Source organism: Macrotis lagotis, chromosome 1 (genome assembly GCF_037893015.1).
Source record: "Macrotis lagotis isolate mMagLag1 chromosome 1, bilby.v1.9.chrom.fasta, whole genome shotgun sequence".
NCBI classification, from domain to species: Eukaryota; Metazoa; Chordata; class Mammalia; order Peramelemorphia; family Peramelidae; genus Macrotis; species Macrotis lagotis.
This window is the reverse complement of record NC_133658.1, coordinates 798,936,324-798,955,243: the sequence shown is the minus strand read 5'-3', so window position 1 is coordinate 798,955,243 and position 18,920 is coordinate 798,936,324. Positions and strand designations below refer to the sequence as shown.

At 38.7% G+C, this 18,920-nt stretch overlaps 1 protein-coding gene across 5 annotated transcripts in view; it reads left to right on the top strand.

Annotated features, from left to right (window-relative positions):
- C2CD3 (C2 domain containing 3 centriole elongation regulator) overlaps positions 1 to 15,797 on the top strand; it is a 161,913-nt gene extending 146,116 nt beyond the window's left edge. For 4 of the 5 annotated variants that reach the window (XM_074216853.1, XM_074216852.1, XM_074216851.1 and 1 more), the window contains 3 exons: positions 2,425 to 3,331; positions 5,493 to 5,601; positions 15,149 to 15,797. In XM_074216853.1, the coding sequence (XP_074072954.1) occupies positions 2,425 to 3,331; positions 5,493 to 5,601; positions 15,149 to 15,289 (1,157 nt within the window). In that variant the 3' untranslated portion in view covers positions 15,290 to 15,797. Of the gene's footprint in view, positions 1 to 1,015; positions 1,164 to 2,424; positions 3,332 to 5,492; positions 5,602 to 15,148 lie in introns of those variants that run through there. The other variant, XR_012474392.1, reaches the window with a different exon arrangement.
- Positions 15,798 to 18,920: the final 3,123 nt, after the last annotated feature.

Below are 18,920 nucleotides of genomic sequence, written 5' to 3'. Positions count from 1 at the left end.
AAGTGGAATCCATACCCACCTCAGACAGCTTGTTCCACCTGCAGAAAGTTCTCACTTGTTTCCAATTGTCTCTGCAGCCCTTCCTAGCCCTCCAGGTCCAGGCAGAATTAGTCTAAGCCATCTGCTCTGGGACAGTCTCTTAGATTCCTTTAAATAGCCCTCATGTGCCTGCCAGTCTTTTCTTCTCCATTTTGGAGTCCCAAACATGACAGCATGTTCAGTTCCTTCCAAATATTTTAACACTCCTGAACCTGGATCCAAAAGTTGGCTTTACAGTTTAGAAAAACCTGAGAGGTAAAAGAAGCAAGCCTATGCTAGGAGTCAGCGAATTGAGATTCTAGTCCTAGTTTTGATGCTGGCTCGTTTTATGGGATTAAACAAATTATTTCCTTCTCTGGACCTCAGGTTCTCCACCTCCTGCAGAATGAGACATATAAAATGAATGAAACATTGATTAAGCACTTACTGTGGTGCAAGGCACTTGGGGGATACAAATAATACCATAAGACAGTCCCTGCTCTCAAGGATCTCACATTCTTCCTATCTAAAAAAGGGGTGATATTCCTAACCTACCTCATTCCCAAGGAATAAATAAAATAGTGGTTACTCTGTTAGTGATGCACTCTCTCTTTTGCCCCTGCTCTGCCTAAAGACTAAATCAGCAGTAGATATTGATTGAATACCTCCTATGTGCCAGCCCAGAACCTGCCATCATGGGGTTTTGCACTGAACCTTTTGTGCTTTTACTCAACCTCCTCCATCAAACTTGAAACTGGCATTTCTTCAAGAATCATTCCTTTGGGGGCGGCTAAGTGGCACAGTGGATAGAGCACCAGCCCTGGAGTCAGGAGTACCTGAGTTCAAATCTGGCCTCAGACACTTAATAATTATCTAGCTGTGTGGCCTTGGGCAAGCCACTTAACCCTGTTTGCCTTGCAAAAACCAAAAAAAAAAAAAAAAAGAATCATTCCTTTGTCTTTTTAGCAAAAGTAAAGTTTTCTTGTTTAATTTTCAGACTGTAATTGACATTTTAATTATTCCATTCAACTCTGCAAACATGAATGAAGCACCTACTCTACAGTACCATGTTAGTCCACATTGAAGATGCAGAGATAAAAAATAACCCAGGACCTGCAGTCAGGGAACTTATACCCTTACAGAAGGTTGGCATCTGACCTGAACCTTGAAGATTTCTTAGGTCAGGACGCCATTTAAGATCTAAGTCCACTGTTCATTCCACTATGCTTTACTTTCTCTTGTTAGAATAATACTTCACATTTATAGTATACTTTAGTACCTACCTCACAAGATTTTTAAACCATAGAACACCATTACAGTGGGAGCTGAGTTTGTATGAACTGATGTCATTGTCAGATCTTTAAATTTTTTTGTTATGAGAAGATTCAGTCTGAATTAGGAATTGGCAGTCTTTTCCAGAAATTACTCTATCAAAAGACAAAAGATGTCACTGAAAGTTTTTTAAAAGAAAATGGGGTGGTTAGGTGGCATAGTGGATAAAGCACCAGCCTTGGAGTCAGGAGTACCTGGGTTCAAATCCGGTCTCAGACACTTAATAATTACCTAGCTGTGTGGCCTTGGGCAAGCCACTTAACCCCATTTGCCCTGCAAAAAACCTGGAAAAAAAAGAAATGAATTTTGTAGTTATTATAGTTCACAAGACATTTTCACATGCATTGTCTCATGTTAACCTGACCACACCTCTTTGAGCCATATATTACAATCTCATTTCATGGAGGAAAAATCTGAAATTTAGAGAAACCAAGTAATTAGCCGTGACACCTCATTGCTACTGAGCCAAGGTTCCAGTTGAGTTCTGTAGTATAAAAATAGATGATAGAATGTGTTCCTTTGATGTTAGGCATATTACAGGGCTAGAAATGTTATTGGGTTAAATATGTCTTTAGTTCATGAGGTTCATTAACATAACAAATCTGTAAGGTTTGTTCTGGCTCTTTGAAATAGTGACTATTACTGATGTAACTGGTTGTAGCTTGGGGAAAATGTTAATTGTGAAGATTCTGTGGGGAATATTTTGAAAAGATTTTGAGCTAGGAGGGACCTTATAGATAATCTAATTCAATTCTTTTTTTTCCCCCAATTACATGTAAAGATAATAAGATTTTAAGTTCCACATTTTTCTTTTCTCGCCCCTCCCCTTACCAGTGAGTAATCTGATATAGGTTATACAACTATGTTAAATATGTTTCCATATTAGTTATGTTGTGAAAAAAGAATCAGAACAAAAGGAGGAAAATTCTAGTTCAATTCCTAATTTTACAAATGAGAAAACAGGCACAAAGAGGCTAAATGACTTGCCTAAAAGTCACACAGATCCTAAGTAAAAGAGTCAGAATTCAAACTCAGGTCTTCTGACTCCATATTTTTATATTTATTGTTCTTCAGACCTGCAAACTCTAACCAAGGACTCTGCATCATTGTCGAATATTCATCAGGTAGAGAGTGAAAACCCAGAAGACAAGAATCTCCTAAGGATTCAAAAAGCAGAGGATAAAGAAGAGAGAAATGCTCTATACCAGGACCTACCCTTCCCTGTCCCTCTTGAAATAACACCACCTGGAAAGAAAACACTTAGTAAGTTCCTGGAACAAGACACAACAGAAAATAATCTTCCGCTGGCCTTAGAAGTTATTGAACTTAAAGAAGATTCTGAGGATGACTATGAAGAAGATTTTGTAGAACCCAGAACCCTCAATGAAATTACAACCATGACTGATAAGACTAGTCCTTGGTCTAGTATTACATCAGAAGACAATTCGGCAGTTGACTTTCTGTCAGGAGAGGTAAAGAAAGATGACCTTTCTACCTCAACTTTAACACACTCCCCCAAAGAAGACCAGAGTGATGAGAGTAATTCCCACCCCAGGATGCAGCAGGACAGCTGCCTGCATCCACCTAACAAGACCCAGTCTTCCCCTGGTCCTATGACAGAAACAGACAATTTCTGCAGAATGAGTACAGATATGGATATTCATCATAAGAACTCCAAAGCAACAGGCTTATCTCAAGTAGGAGATACTAGCAAAAACAGGAGTTTCTCTCTCATCCTTGAAACAGCACAGGATGAGAAGCTGGAGTTCAGTGAGTCAAGTGACTCTTCAGACAGTGGAGATTTTGCTCTTGCTCAAACTGTTCCACAAACTGGAACCTCCTATTTAGATGAGAGCTGTGGAACAAAGGACCTCAATCATGACACGAAACTGCCTGCAAAATTGTCTTCATCCAAAAGTAGTGAAAAGCCTGACATTGTCTTGGCAGAGTCAGAGAAATCCCCAAAGCAGAGCCTCCTACTGTATCCTTTTTGTGTCTTGCTAGTAACTTCTCCATTTAACTGACTCTGAAGTTTATCTGTGGCAGGGCTTCTTACTTTTGTGTGTCTTAGACTCCTTGGTCAATCTGGGAAGATCTGTAGATCCCTTCTCAGAATCATGTTTTTAAATTAAAGAAGATACAAATGATTTACAAATAAGAAAACAGGCACGAAGAGGCCAAATGACTGGCCTAATAAAAGGAAATCAATTATATTGAAATTGTGATCAAAAAAAACTTTGAATTAGTTCATGAATCAAGGTTAAGAAACCTTGATCTAGTGGTTGGTTGTTAGCATAGTCTTTCAAGTAAGTGATTTAGATTTCATGACCCCTGACATCCATTAGAACTCTTTAGATTCTTTCTGAGATTTTGTGATTCCAGTCAGAACTAAACATAAAAAAAAGTGGGTTACTAGCATTCTATGATATCAGAGGATTTTGAACTGAAAAATCCCAGTACCCTCATCTTACAGAGGAGGAAATTGAGACAGAGGAACATTCAATGATCTACTAATAGTCACGTAGTCATTCACAGTGTTCTGATTCCAAACTGATCCTCCAACTTCTAACCTAGTTCTTCCCAATGCCACAGTGGCATCAGGAAGCTACCCCCAAAATATTTCCTTCACCCCATTCAAGATGGGCCTATCCTAGAGACCTAGAATTTGTTTTCAATCAAGGTGATTACCAAGAAGAAAGAGTATCCCCCATGGGCCCACAGCAGGTTTATTTTAATTCACCTCAGTGAACATCTGAGTCCTGTAGATATGGATATACATCATGAGAACTCTGAAGCATTGTAGAGAAATGATTTTTGCTCTGATACAGAGATATAATACAAGCAATGTTCTTGAGCTTATTGTTTTTATTTGTATCACTGCCTGCTACAGAATAAGTACCTAATAAGTTCTTGTTTGTTAGAGATTAAGTATAAAAGAGAGATAGGCACAGTTAGAGGAAAAATCAGAGCAGAAAAATATTTGCTTTGTTTGGGGTAGAGAGAATTGAAGTATAGGAAGAATTCCTAGAAGATGACTCCCAAATGACCTAGACTGTGAAAGAAGGCAGAATAAGCCAGAAACTGGTCCAAAAGACAGGCTGTCAAGGTCTTTCCTGTAACAAGGGAGAGCACCTTGGTGAGCAATATTGAAAGTAAGATGCATATTTCCAAATGCAATCCTACCCGGTTTCCTCCCATTTGATTCTGGGCCCAGCACATTGTCCAACTAAAATGCCTATTCAGAGTACTAATATTTATCCTGATAGTCCAGTTGAAGTCACTGCTGTCTTCATTAAATGAAGAGATTGTCAGATTTTGGCAGTCTGAGAATGTGTTCTTCAAATCATATTTCTCCTATAGGGCTCCCTGGGGTCAGTCTTTGAGCTGTCATGGAATCCTTGTCACCTCATAGTATTCTCTATGACATTGACAAATACCTTGGCAAACAAGTGTCTCCTATTTTATTACTCACATGGTGTTAGAAATTAGAGAATCATCAGGAATGGTTTTTCTTTGGTCACTGCTATCAAGATGCCTTAATATTTGCATTGAAGACCAATTTAAGTTTGCATTTTGCTCTACAGTATCTTTTATAATTAGCAACCAATACAATGATGTATTTTCTAACTATGTCAATTAATTATGTTAGGTTCTGCTATAGAAAATTCTGTGAAAGCCTGCTTTTTCCCATCTTATATCTTCATCAGGGATATCCTGATTATGTGTAAAAACTAATGTCACAAAGATTTTATACAGTTTTTTAAAAGTAGGCATGTAGGTAAGTCCCTTCTAGTTCAGATCCTCTTGTACTTTCTGCATTTGTGAATAAAGCTAAACAGAAGCCCATGTGAAAAAGACCTGCTTGTTTTATAATGTTCTCCTACTTAAAGAAGTAGAACAGAAGCATTAGTCTTTCTTCTTTCTGGCTCTCAGGTTTCTCTTTTGTAAAAGTTGACTAGATGATCTCTTAGATACTTTCAGTTCCAAATCCTGTGACTGAATAAATAGCATGAACCAAGACACAGGGGGTCAGGAATAAACATAATGTATCTAGGATGATAACAGGGAGTCCCATATGACAGGAATAATGTGTTAGGAAGAGTGAATGTCTGGACATACTTTTCCCTCACTCCTTCCTTCAGACCAGAGCCATTGGTGGTCCCTAATTTCTTCCTTTCACCCAAGCATTTGGAGGAGTCAATGAGGATGCTCTCTCTCTCTGCAGCTTCATCATCAATCACAGCCCATCAGGTAATAGCAGAGCAAAGTTCTTACCTTGCTTCTTTGGTAAACATCAGAATGAAATATGAGAATGCCACTAATCGGGCATCAGGTAGGATTTATTCTTTGTGTGTAGCCCTATGTTTTCTGTGTTTCAGGATACAGGATAAGTGTACAACGTGTTCTCTTATGGTACTTATAGTTCAGTGGGAACATAGATGCAAAGACCTATAAGTTTCCAGAAAAGGGAGGTAACAACTCCATTATCCTCTCCCTTGCTAAAATCACAACAAGCATACTTTGTTCTCAGCATTATGTTTTAGAAAGTGGAGGAGAGGGGGTCTACTAGTTCTCTTTCAATATCTTATCATGGGACAGAATAAATTTATGTATTCTGCTTGACCCCAGAGAGCAGAAGTAGGATCAATAGATGAGCTTTGCTTAGAATAAGCTGCTGTAAAGAAAAACTTCCTAACTTCTCTCCTGCTAAAAAATAAACTCCATGAGGGAGTTTTCTTTGTTATAGTTTGCTTGTCTAAATTTTCTAACTTTTTCAGAACCAAACCTAGTGCTCTGTATATAGTCAAAGATTTCAAGTGGCCCTCTCTAGCATCATAATTTAGAGTTGATAGGGATCTTATGATCCTTCATCAATCAGCAAAATGCTATGTGCTGAGAACTGTGCTAAATTTTGGGCATAGAGACAAAAAAATAAACTGTCTCTGCCTTTGAGGAACTTGCATTCTTCTATCAGGAGAGAAGACATGTAAATGGTTACAAGTATATACAAAATCAATGCCAAGGGCTACAGGACAGGAGGCTCCTGGTGGGGTAGAGGCTTAACTTTCATTGGCTGAGCTTTGAAGGAAACTAGGGACTCTGAGATGAATGTGAGGCACTTAACCCCATTTGCCTTGCAAAAAAAAAAAAAACCTAAAGAAAGAACAGAAGGGTCATTCTCAGCTTTACCCTAGAGTCCCTGAAAGGAGTGACATTCAGGTTTTAGCCACATTGTTAAATTCTGGAAGCTTAATATTGCACTCAGACCTTTGAGGCACTCTGTATAATAAGGCTGGGAAAAATACATTGGGGCTTTAAAGCCCAAACAGAGAAATTGGTATTTATCCCTAGACAGCCACTGATATTTACTGAGTGAGAAAGACCTGAGATTAGCATGATCACACTTGTACTTTCACGTCTGTGTGGAGCATGGATTAGAGAGGGCAGAGCCTTGAGGCAGTAGTCCAGGTGAAAGATAATGAAGGCCTGAACCACAGGAATAGCTGTGGGACAAGGGAAGAGGAGAAAGGGAAAAAATTGCCTTAGATGTGTGATATGCAGGAGAGTGAAGTGTTTGGGATGAATCTGAAATTGTAAACCTGAGTTACTGGAGGCTTAGTGGAATCCTTGACAGAAATAGGGAAGTTGGAATAATTCAAGTGAAATCAGAAGAGGGAGATAAGGAATTTGTTTTTAGTATACTAAGTTTGTGATATGTACAGGAAATCCAGTTTGAAATGTCCAGTTAGTGATATGTGTGTGTGGCTAGAAAGAGACAAGAAATCCATATACAGATCTCAGGAATTTCTAAATAGAGCTGATAGTAATGGAGCTGGTAAAGTCAGCAGTGAAATAAGTGGAAGAGAATGGGTAAGAACACCCAGGACAGAATCTTTGAATACATCCACAGTTGGGGATAAGTAGAGATGATCCAAAAAAGGGGATTGAGCAGTGGTCAGACATATGGGTGACAACTAAGAGTAGTCTCATGAAGACCTATGAGGAGAGAGCATCAAGAAAAGGGTGATCAGGGGCAACTAGGTAGTGCAGTGGATAGAGCACCAGCCCTGGACCTGAGTTCAAATCTAGCCTCAAACATTTATTACTTAGCTGTGTGACCTTGGATAAGTCACTTGGCTCTATTGCCTTGCCAAAAAGAAAAAAAGTAAAGGGAAGTCAGTAATACCAGATGCTGTAAAGTCAAAAGGGATGAAGGTTGTAGAAAAGGCCATCAAATTTGGCAATTAAGAGATTATTGTCACTTTAAAGCAAGTTTCAGTTTAGTGATAAAGTCAGAAACCACAGATCACAAGGGTTTAAGAAGGAAATAAGAGGAATCAGTGGGTCTGGGAAAATTGAAGAAAGGGAAAGAAATCACTTTTCTCTAAGAGGATGAGGGGAAGCTTATACTGAAAGTAGCACCTGCACTGAGAGCTAAAGAAAGAAAAGGATTGGGGTAGGTAGTTTAAAGAAGAAAGGTCAAGTTAATGGAAATTAATAGGCAAAATAACTTAAGACTTTGTCATTGACTTTCAGTTTGATGTTTGGAATATGCTGGGTGTGATTATGTTGCCTGAGACTGGACAAATCAGAAAAACATGAGAGGAAAATGAACATCAGAAAGTATTTTTCTTTCAGTGACTTGACATGTCAAGCTGCAATGCTTCCATGTGTGTAGGTTTCAGAATCTCTCTAATCTACATGGCTGAAAGCTATAGAAACAAGTACTTAAGCACCATAATTGAGATCTGAAAAATGATTGATATTTTAGAAAAATTACTCATTTCAGGGCAGCTAGGTGGTACAGTGGATAGAGCACTGGCCCTGGCGTCAGGAGTACCTGAGTTCAAATCTGACCTCAGACACTTAATAATTACCTAGCTGTGTGGCCTTGGGCAAGCCACTTAACCCCATTGCCTTGCAAAAACCTAAAAACAAACAAACAATGAAAAATTACTCATTTCAGTTCCACTAATTGAGAATTTGTGATGAATTGGACAAGTAAATTAGATTACCTTGACATTATTGCAAAGAAAGTGTTTGCCAAGCAGATTAATAGCATAAACACATTCTAAATAAACAGTTCCTTAAATAAGACCTCCTTTATATCCATCACTGTGCTAAAATAGGAGAGAGATATACAGAAGCACGGTTCCTATCTTTTAAGGAGTGTGCATTTTAGTTGAGGAAATATGAAGATAGTTTTCCAAATAGGTGACAATAAGTTCATCTTTGGGATTGGGATAGTTTGCAACAGTGACTAAAATTACCATGAATATGCAGTACAATTCTTGGGTAAATAAATTCACATATCCTTAGGAAACAAAGGTTCAAATCAGATTCTCGCATCAAATTGTCTCTAACTGATGGGAGATGGCAGGAGTTGATCATGTATTTGTAGGACAGAAGACACTGGATCCAAACATAGAGATGGTATGCAGAGAGTAGAATGAAAAGACCCAGACCCAGACCTTTCACCAGAGGGAGAGGGTTTGTCTTCTTGAGGCTGGCAAAGCTAATTAGATGCTTCCCAGCAATCTCTCCCTGTATGACAGGTGGTTTACCTGAACAAAATGCAAACTAAGAAGAAAATACACCCAGCTCTGCTAAGAAGTTAAGAGGGAGTGGGAAGAAGGAGCTCCCATACTTCCTGAGGAGACAAAATAGTCTCATACTGGAAATAATTACATAACCAGAATACTGTATAATCAGTGTTCACCTGTTCTTAGTACAATTGCAGTTGATTGCTAAGGGATGCCCCAGTTCAGTGTTGTTTCCAACTCAGATTTTCTATATTTCATACTGCTTTCCCTCACACATTTTTTGTTCCAGCCATACTGGACATTTTATTGTTTGGTTTCATCCTTCAGACTCCCACTTCCCTACCAAGAATAAACTCCCAGTTCTATCAGTAATTAGCATATGAGTTGAGCAAGGAAATGCCACTCTCCAAAAACACTCCCCTCACTCAGATCCAATTCATGTGCTTGTCAGGACATCACCTCCCATGGTCATCTTCAAGAATGAAGAACAAACCTCATCATCATAAATACATGTGTGTACATGTGTGTACATGTGTGTGTATGTGTGTGTGGAGATATATATATATATATCTCCACACACACATAGTTTGGCAGAATTGGCAAACTTGAGTTTTTTCTCTTTTGAGGAGGACTAAATTCACCCTTCTCCTAAATCTTTGAAAAATCATGAAAGTGACTCAACAGTCACATCTACTAGTTCTGTTTATAACTGTGGCTCATCTGGGCCAGGTGACTGTTCTCAATTAGGACAGGTAGGTCCTTTCTTACTTTGTCCTTACTTAATTGGGGTATCTGCTAGCTATTTCCACAAAATCTCCATGAGGAAAATGGTGTTTAATGATGTGGTATAGTATAAAATGCACAGTTTTGGAGTCAAAGAATTGAAAGACTCTTCTGAACTATCTAGTCCAATCCCTGGGTTCAAATCCCAGTTCCTTACTCCCTATGTAACCATAGCTTCCTCATCCATGAAATTAGGAGATAGAGATTTCAAAGTTCCTTCCAGCTTTTAACTTCTGAGATCAATGGGGATCAGACATGTAAGATGAGTGGACCAAGATCACATATCAAGTCTGTAACAGCTGGTATCATGAAATGCCATCACCACCTGCAAGCAGCCTTAGAACCCTGAAACTAGGACAAAGGAGAATGAATAGATAATAAATTGTTCAAATGAGTATTATAAAATAGGCTTCATAATTAAGTTTTAGGACCTTGAGAGTTAAGAAGGTCCAGGAAAGTCAGAAAAGTAGAGAAGGGGATTGGAGGAGGATCATTATACTTCTGTTGCTTGTCTGTTTTCTCTATTTTGTTCAATCTAGCCCCTGTCCCATTAATTCAGCAAATATCTATTAAATGCCTATCTCTGTCTGGTATATCCATCCCATACACACTTTACCTCAGAATATTCAGAAGAGCACTCTATAACGTATTCTCATTTGTTCCTTTGCCTTGAGTGTTCCTCACCCCCGAGAGCCCAAGAACAAAAGTATTTCTCTAGCTGGGACAGCTAGATAAAATACTGGGCCTAGACTCAGGAAGACCCAAGTTCAAATTTGGCTTTGTAATCACTTGACCTTTGTCTTGTCTCAGTTTATTCATCTGTAAAATTGGGAAAATAATAGTCCATACTGCCCAGGATTGTTTCATGGATCAAATAAATATTTTTCAAACATCACTACTATATACCTATTATGATCATCATTATTTTTATTATTGATAGGCGTGAATTTGTCTAAACCTCTAAAAAAACTGTTAGAGGTCCAAGTACAAATCCCTGAGATACTCCACTAGAGACACTAAGCTTTCATTGAAGTATTTAATGACTCCATTACAAGTTCTGTTCATTCAACTAGTTCTAAATTCACCTAACTACTATCCATCTATCCTGTCCATAAGGATACAATGGTTTGTCTCTATTGTATAAATTGTTCAGCTAGATTTGGGTATACCACATTATTGAATTAACAAACATTTCCTCTGTGTGCAAAGGTTCTAGAGGAAACAGAGATATAGTAAATGGGTAAAAAAAAAAAAGTTAAGGAATTTGCCCAACCAAACTCACAGTTATTGTCACTCAAACCTGGGTGTCCCTGTTTTGAAATTGAATATTGAATGCATTGTACAACCTAGTCCCAAGGAGATGAAATGATTTACCCAGAGCATAAGTAGAAGAACTAGATGAATCAGAAAATGAAGAGTCAAAATTTCCTTTTTAAAAAATTTTCACAGCTTTTTATATTATTTCATCCTTAGAATAAGCCTGTGATAACCTGCTATTAATGTTACAGAAGGGAAACTGAAACTCATTGTGGGGGAGGGATTTGCTTGTACAGAATGGAAGAGCCAGGTCTAGAACCTAGGAACTTATACTGAGAGTACTCTGTCTTGCAGAGAGGTTTTTTTTTTTAGATCAATTTTCCTTAGCACAAATTTAAACCTACAAAGCCTAGACTAGGGCAGCATAGAGGCACAAAGCCCTCAAAGTCAATCCCAAAAAATTAGTCAGTTCAGCATCTTTGGCCTCTATGCCTTTAAGCCCAGGCAGACGTCTAGGTAACAGCTGCTAGTGGGGCGGTTTGCCTGTGTCTGTCTGACTGTGTGTGTGTTTGTATGTGTGTTTGTGTGTGGGCATAATCTCTTCTTTGGCCTTTATACACCCTTGGCAAGGGGCATATGTTTTCTGTATTCCTACAGGAGACCAAACCACAAATATCAAAAATAATGTATCTTTATCAAAAACCCCTCAGTCTTCAAACCTTGAGGCCAGTTGCTTATGGCACTGTTTCAAATGTGCTTGTCAAGACTAAAAGGGAGAGAAGAGGAAGGGGAGAAAGGAGACCAACCCCAAAGAAGAAATCAGGTTGTACTCAGAAGACTAAAAGGTCAAAATGGTCAAGTCATATAAAGTAGTACTTTACAAGTCAAACAGGATTTTCTGTTTGATCCTGAGGTGTTTGTTGAGTGGGGGAAGGATATGTATGATGACATGGTCAGAACTATAGGATGAATTGGATAGAGTGGCAAAGAAACTGAGGGAGACCATCCCACAGGCTATTTCAGTAGTTGAGGTATTTACTAGACCAGAATGGTGACACTATCAGTAGGAAAGGGAAAATAATACTACTAGTATTGTGACAAAGATAAAGATTTGAAAATGATTGAAAGTGAGAAGTTGGGGAGTGGGAGCCTGGGTGATGGGAGAATGGGTTTTTTTCTCCCCAATAATAGGGAAGTGCAGAAGGACTTGGGAAGATAGTGGTTTCAGTGAAATTAGTGATCAATTTTAAATAGTTTTGAAATCAAATATCTTAAGTAGGGGTTGAGGAGTTGTGGCTTGACCTTGTGGACGTGAACATGATCATCATGAGTTACCAGGTCTGGAAAAAGTAGATATTACTTTTAAAACTTTTTAACTTTTAGATAAGAAAAAGCTGATCTACAGAGGAGGGTTGCCTTTGGGAAACCAATGGAGTTCTCTAAGGAATCTCTGAATGGTCATTTGTTAGAATTGTAGATTTCCTTTCAGTGTTTTCTACCTTTGAAATTCTGTTATTCTTAAACTCCCTGGGAAAAGTGAGACAAACTGGACCTTAAGCTATGGAGAAGATTGGGGGTGGCATAGGGGGCTCTGTGTTGTACTGGAAACATTTAGCTGGCATTCCACTAAGGGTTATGATCAGAAGAAAAGGCAGGAATTCATAAAAGATCCTTGCATATTCAAAAACTCTGTAAGGAGCTTCTGCCTGCCTAGAGGGAAAGAAGGTTAGAGACCCTGAGATACAGAGAGAAAAGCAGTATTTCTCATTTCTGGAGCTCTTTTAGGTTTTATAGCTTACATTCCTCACAACAAACCTGTTATTATTATTAATTCACTGCAGACAAAATGACAAGTAAATTTCCTTGATCACAATCACAGTAAATTTCTATAAGTGACAAAGGCAAGATCAAAAACCCAGGTCCCTCCTGGGACCAATCCAGCAGTCTTTTCAGTACATCACATTTCTTCTCTGAATACCTTTTTAATACTAGTCTAAAATTTCCCCACACTCACCCTCTTGTCTTCAGCCACAACTTCTTCCCCAGGAGCTAGTGAACATTTTTCATTTTTTTTCCTTCCCAGGAGTCCCTGCCCCAGCAGGGAAAGGTGCCAAGGAGGGGAAAGGTAAACCAAACCAAGCACAGCTATATTTAGATTTCATAAGAACTTGGTTCCTTGTTTACCTAGTTATCAGCTTCTGACTCCTTAGTCAGCATTTGTGGGTACTCCAGAAACAACACTGAGAGAAAAAGAAACCAGTCCAAATCACATGAGGAGCTAAGAGAGGGAAATGGGGAATGAGGCAAAGGCCAGTCAAGGGCAGCAGCTAAAGTCAGACACTAACCATGGGCTCAGGGCCCAGGGAGGGAAGCAGTGCAAAGGCTGTCACATGGAGCAGAAGAATGTCCATTCATGGTGGGGAAAGGGGAGGAAAACCAAGAATTTTCTTGTCATAGTTCTTGGCCCTCAGTTACCCCCCTCTTTAGACTTGTTTCCTCATCTGTTAAATTCAGCTTATCACCAAGACCTCCTCATTCTAAATTCTATCCATAATATGTCAGAGATGAGTGGAACCTTAGAATATAGAATAGTATAACTATTGGACCTTTTAATCTAATCTTTTCATTTTACAGGTGCAAAAATTGAAGCACAGAGAGAAAAATATTCTTTCAAACCATGTAGCAAGTTAGGGATGAAGCTGAGAATAGAACTAAGGACTTTATGCACTCCCTCCCCTCAACTTCCTCCTCACAGAAAAGATTTTGCTGTGATCTTTTGCCCTGACCTTGACTGTTTTTCTGTGTAATAATAGTTGGGAGATCTCAGATGGAAAGCAGGAACAGGACTAGGGAGGGAAAAAAATGCAAAAACACTATCTTAATAGTCTGAAATACAAAAACATCTTGGCCAGGAGTCAACTGATCACACCATTCCCCTGGGGAGAAAACAAATCTTTCTCACTGGTGACCTTGCCAAAGAATAATACTGTAATAACTAATCTCTGAAAAAGTCAGAGAAGTTACAAGTGACAGTGTGGATAGCACCCAGGACCTGGAAGACCTAAATTCAAATCTGGTCCTAGACACTCACTAGCTATGTGATCATGGGCAAGGCATTTTACCTTTGTTTACTCATAAAATGGGGAGAACAATAATATGTCCCAATGTTGATGTGACAATCAAATGAAATAACATTTATTAAATGCTATTACTATTATTATTATTTCCAAATACAATGCCCTATCCACCACACCGCTTGTACCTGTCCACCAGGAGAGACTCTGGTATCATAGAAACAATACCATGGATCAGATCTTTCATGTAGCCCAAATTTATTATTAGCACTTTAAAGTTTAAAGTATTTTTTCACAACAACCCTATCAAATAGAAATTGAGAGGATTATTGTCTCCATTTTTAAAAAAAAGGAAATTGAAGTAGTAGTAGTAGGGCAGTATAATAGTCTGTCCAAGGACACGACTTGCAGAAAAGGCAGAAGTCTGGGGCTTGGAAGACCTACACTGGCCCCTTGTTTAGTAGAGATTTCTGACAACTTTGGGTTAACTTTCCAAATAAGCAAAAAAAAAAAGCAATTTCCATTTCCTTGGGGTTTTTTTCTCCTCTTTTAGAACAGTTAGATGATACTCAGTACCATAGTCTGGTGTGTTTTTTCTCTTGTCCCTGGGGTTTTGTTTGTATGGGTTGGCTCGCAGTGCTATGCCCCCTGAGTTGGCAGGTGGGTAGGACACAGATTTGCTCAGATTTGGGAAAGCTGGAAGAACCAGCCATATTCCTTCCTTTACTTCTATAGTTCTACTTCTGTGTATATCCACTAAGCAAGGTACTTTATATATAGGAGCATTAGAGCTAGGAGAGATTTTAGAAGACCTTAGAATATATATCAAAGGTATAAGAGACCACAAATTTTCTAGTACCACCTCTTCCTCTCAGAGAAACAAAATTTTTGACCTTGCATTGAAATGAATTCCTGAGCCCCAGGCTTTTTTTCTACAACACTGATACTATCTATAAAGGACTAAGATACACTTCTTACTTATTGAAGACCAAGGCCCTACTTAGCCCATTCTCTGTTCAAGAACAAAAATATTTTTATTAATAATCTTGTTAATTATTCCTGCAACCCATCTTTCCTGAGTGCCTGTGCCAAAATATCCCTACACCATTTGTCCATAACCAAACTCTTTTTTTCTTCCAGGGAGCAAGTGAGTCTACAAAGAACATTCATTACCAAAGGCCTGTCCGGCCCAGACCAAACCCAGTCCCACCAGATCTGCCCAAAAAAGAAGCACAGAGGATTGCCAAGATTTTCTCTGCCCAGTATTCCCAGAAGGACTAGATTGTGCGCCCAATCCCTTATCCCTTCTTCCCTATACACCCTAGCATGACTACAAAGGAGAGGGCACATGGCTACCCCCCAGGAATGAAGCCTGCTTTTGGCAACCAGTCTGCTACACACCAGGCAAGGAATCTCCAGGCCAAGGATCCCAAACATCTCTAATGAGGCTGGGAAAACAGTCTGGAAAATCCATACCATGGTGAAACAGGGACTCCAAGCAGGAAGCCTCCAAGGCAGTGAGCCCATTCAAGAGGACCTCTGCCCCTTAGATGCTGTACCCATCCACAGTTCAGTCTCCTTCGACTTTACTGGAAGGAATAGTAGGAATGGGATCATTTTGTTAGACTTTTTTTTTTTCGGTAGATTGTATGAACCACTGGGGAAAGGGGAAAAAATCATCTACTTGGAAGTTTTTTTAGGAAATTGTCTTAAATGAAAACCATGCTTTTAACTTATTGTCTGGACTCAGGAGCCTCAGGCTGTCTCAATAAAGCCATATGTACTTGTATTCCCAGGGACAGAGTTTGTTTTGTCTTTAGATAGTGTTGAATTTGGGGTCCTCACCATTAAGATCCATCTAGACCATGAAAGTAATGCCCACAGAATGGAAAAAGACCCAAGCCAGATGCCAGTTCCATCAAGGTTTTAAGTACTTAATAACAATGTAAACTGTAAAAAACTATTAGAGAAATAGGCAGTATTTTCCTCACAATAGCCCTCATATTAGATTTCAATGCATGGATTATTAATATTAACCCCATTTAACAGAAAAAACAAAATAGCATATTATTAGACAAAGCCAGAATTCAAACTCAAAGAATTAGAATGTAAAGATCTTTCTATTTTACCACATAGTTTTCTGCTACCCTCTTTCTGCCTCATTGGCCTTTAACCCAGTCAGCCTTAATAAGAGACTTGGTTTTCATTGGATGTCCTCTTCCCACTTTGTTTAGCTGAATCCAAAATGGAATTTTCTAATAACTACGGAAATGGATAAGAAGGTTGAAGTCAAGAAAAATAAAATAAATTCAAATCCTGTCCATTGAAATAAACTATTTAATGTGGGAAGAGTATGCATTATAACATTTCAGAGTAAGAAGGAATTGAACACTCATCTAATCTAACCCATAACCAAAAAGAATTTCTTCCCTACCACACAGTGAACAAATAAGTGGTCATTCAACCTATTCTAAAGCTATCTGTGTACAGAGATAGTGGAGCAACAGTACAGTGACTGGCTGACTTGTGGTGCTTAAATATACCAAATTAACAGCCAACTACCTCTAGATTATTTGAGACTTTAAGCCTTGGTTCTTTTCACCATTAGTTGCGTTTGAGGCTGAGTACCATTTATGCTGAATTCCTAACCCTTTTTGGTCTTTAACTTCCTATTTGGTTTTGGAAATGCTTGATACAGTTGAGGGTATCCTGTCCCCCTTCCTGACCACTCCCTAGTAATCATTTCTGCTTATAAAAAGGGCTCTCACTGAGCCAAAGGTATAATTTATAAATAATCCTTTTCAGTTGGCATAGTAGAGGATCAGGCTAAAGTCAAAGCCACCTGAATTCAAATCTTGCCTGAAATCTGACTATGGGCAAATCACTTCTTGGTGCCCAGGCCATTCTAAACTATAAATTCCATGTAAATTGACATGTGCATTTGTGGAAGGAGATTCCATAACTAGAATTACCTATACCAATGAAATCACAGATTGGGTGGATCCCCATTGGTGGATTATGAGATGACAAAGCCCAAGATGAGAATGCATTTAGGCTGAAGTAGGCCCTGTTGGAAGGAATATCTTCAGAGAATTTCAAAGTGAAATTGCCTCACTACTCAGATTACACAACTCAGATGACCTGGTCTAAAGTGGAAATGGGCAAAACCCATTCCTTGTCTTTTCAGAGTTCATCCCCTCAAAGGGGGATAAGATGCAGAAAAATTGTAATTTGAAAGGTAGCCTAGTGATCACTTTAGATCTCAAGGAGGGAAAGGTCTGCCCAAAGTGGGAGCATTATTATTATTATTATTACATGGTAGAAGTGACATTTGAACTCGACCTTCCTGAGAAAAAATGATGCTAGGTAATCCATGTTAAGTTCCAAATAAGGAGCATACTTGGAGGGTGGAAGCTAACCGAAATACTAGTAGAGAAAACTTGCTAGACAGAACACTTAAGTCTGGGAGCTGAAAATCCAGTGAGGAAAAAGTTTTAAGATAATTTCCCCCCATAATTCAGCTTTCATAAAAACAAAGTATAGCCTATACTTTGATTTTAATACTGCTAAAAATCACATCTGTGTGAATCCTCCCTAATTCACTGTGCTTTATTAGACAAATTAATTGTTATAGCTAGAAAAATCCATCTAGTGACCAGCAAACTACTAAAGGGCATCTCTACAGTTTGGTTGGCAGTTAGACAATAGACAGTCTGTTGCAAGACACACTTGAAATTTTTCCAGCTTGTTAAGACCTGCCAAAACTTGTGTTCCACTAGCATAGGCTTCAAGAAGTGAATAGCTGGTTAAGAAGATGGTGGCTGAGCATGAGATTTGGGTTTTTGACCATAATAGCCACCTGATCAAAAGTTAAAAACACTTTACAAAGACTGGGCACAGCATATTTCACCAGATTTTTGTAAATTTAAAACAGAGCTCTTGTCTGATGAGGTACCTTTGTAAACCAACCAGCCTGCATACCATAAAACAGCAATAATGTAGGAGGAGGAATAGTAGTTGAGGTAGGCAAAAATTCTCAAGACAAACGTCCAAGACAGGAACTAACAAAAATCTGCACATGGCCTTTGATATCTGTAAACAGATTAACAAAGTATGAATGACAAGTGAAGCAAATTAGCAGTCCCACTACAAAGCGATTTGAGACCTAGTGAGATGAGTTGTGTAGCTAGAATGTTACTCTGGACAGGTACACATACCTTAATTATTAGAACAGCTTAGGAAAAAAAGGGAAGAGAGGAGTAATGTTAAAAAAGATACACTTGTGGAAAAAATCCAAAATTCATAGGACAGAATCACCCAAAGAACAATGGAAGCAGGAGAGGGAAGTCAGGAGTAAGACATAGTTATTATAGCTACCTAGAGAAGAAAATTGAATTCGGGGGAAAAAAATAATCACAAATTTGGCCAAATGATGTGAATTATCTAGAAATCTGATGGAGTTGTTAGCACAAAGCTGAAAAGCTCATCTTTTCTTGCCTTAATTCTAATTTCATTCTTTAGATGGTGGAGGGACCAACAACAGGAATATCAATTCTAGATGTGGTTCTCCACAACAAGGAATAACTTGTTGCTGAGATAGAAAAGATAATCACTTTGGGGAAAAGTGATTAGTTCCTCTTAGAATTTGTGATAGAAAAGGTGCATTCTGACATGAACCCTAAATTCTGAAAAAAAGCAAATTTCAAAAGGTTTAGAGAGAAAAATAAGTTAATGTCCCATGGACCAAAATTCTATAGTAGTGGGGCAGCTAGGTGGCACAGTAGATAGAGTACTGGAGTCAGGAGGACCTGAGTTCAAATCTAGCCTCAGACACAATAATTATCTAGCTGTGTGGCCTTGGTCAAGTCACTTAGCCACATTGCATTAAATAAATTTTAAAAATTCTACAGTG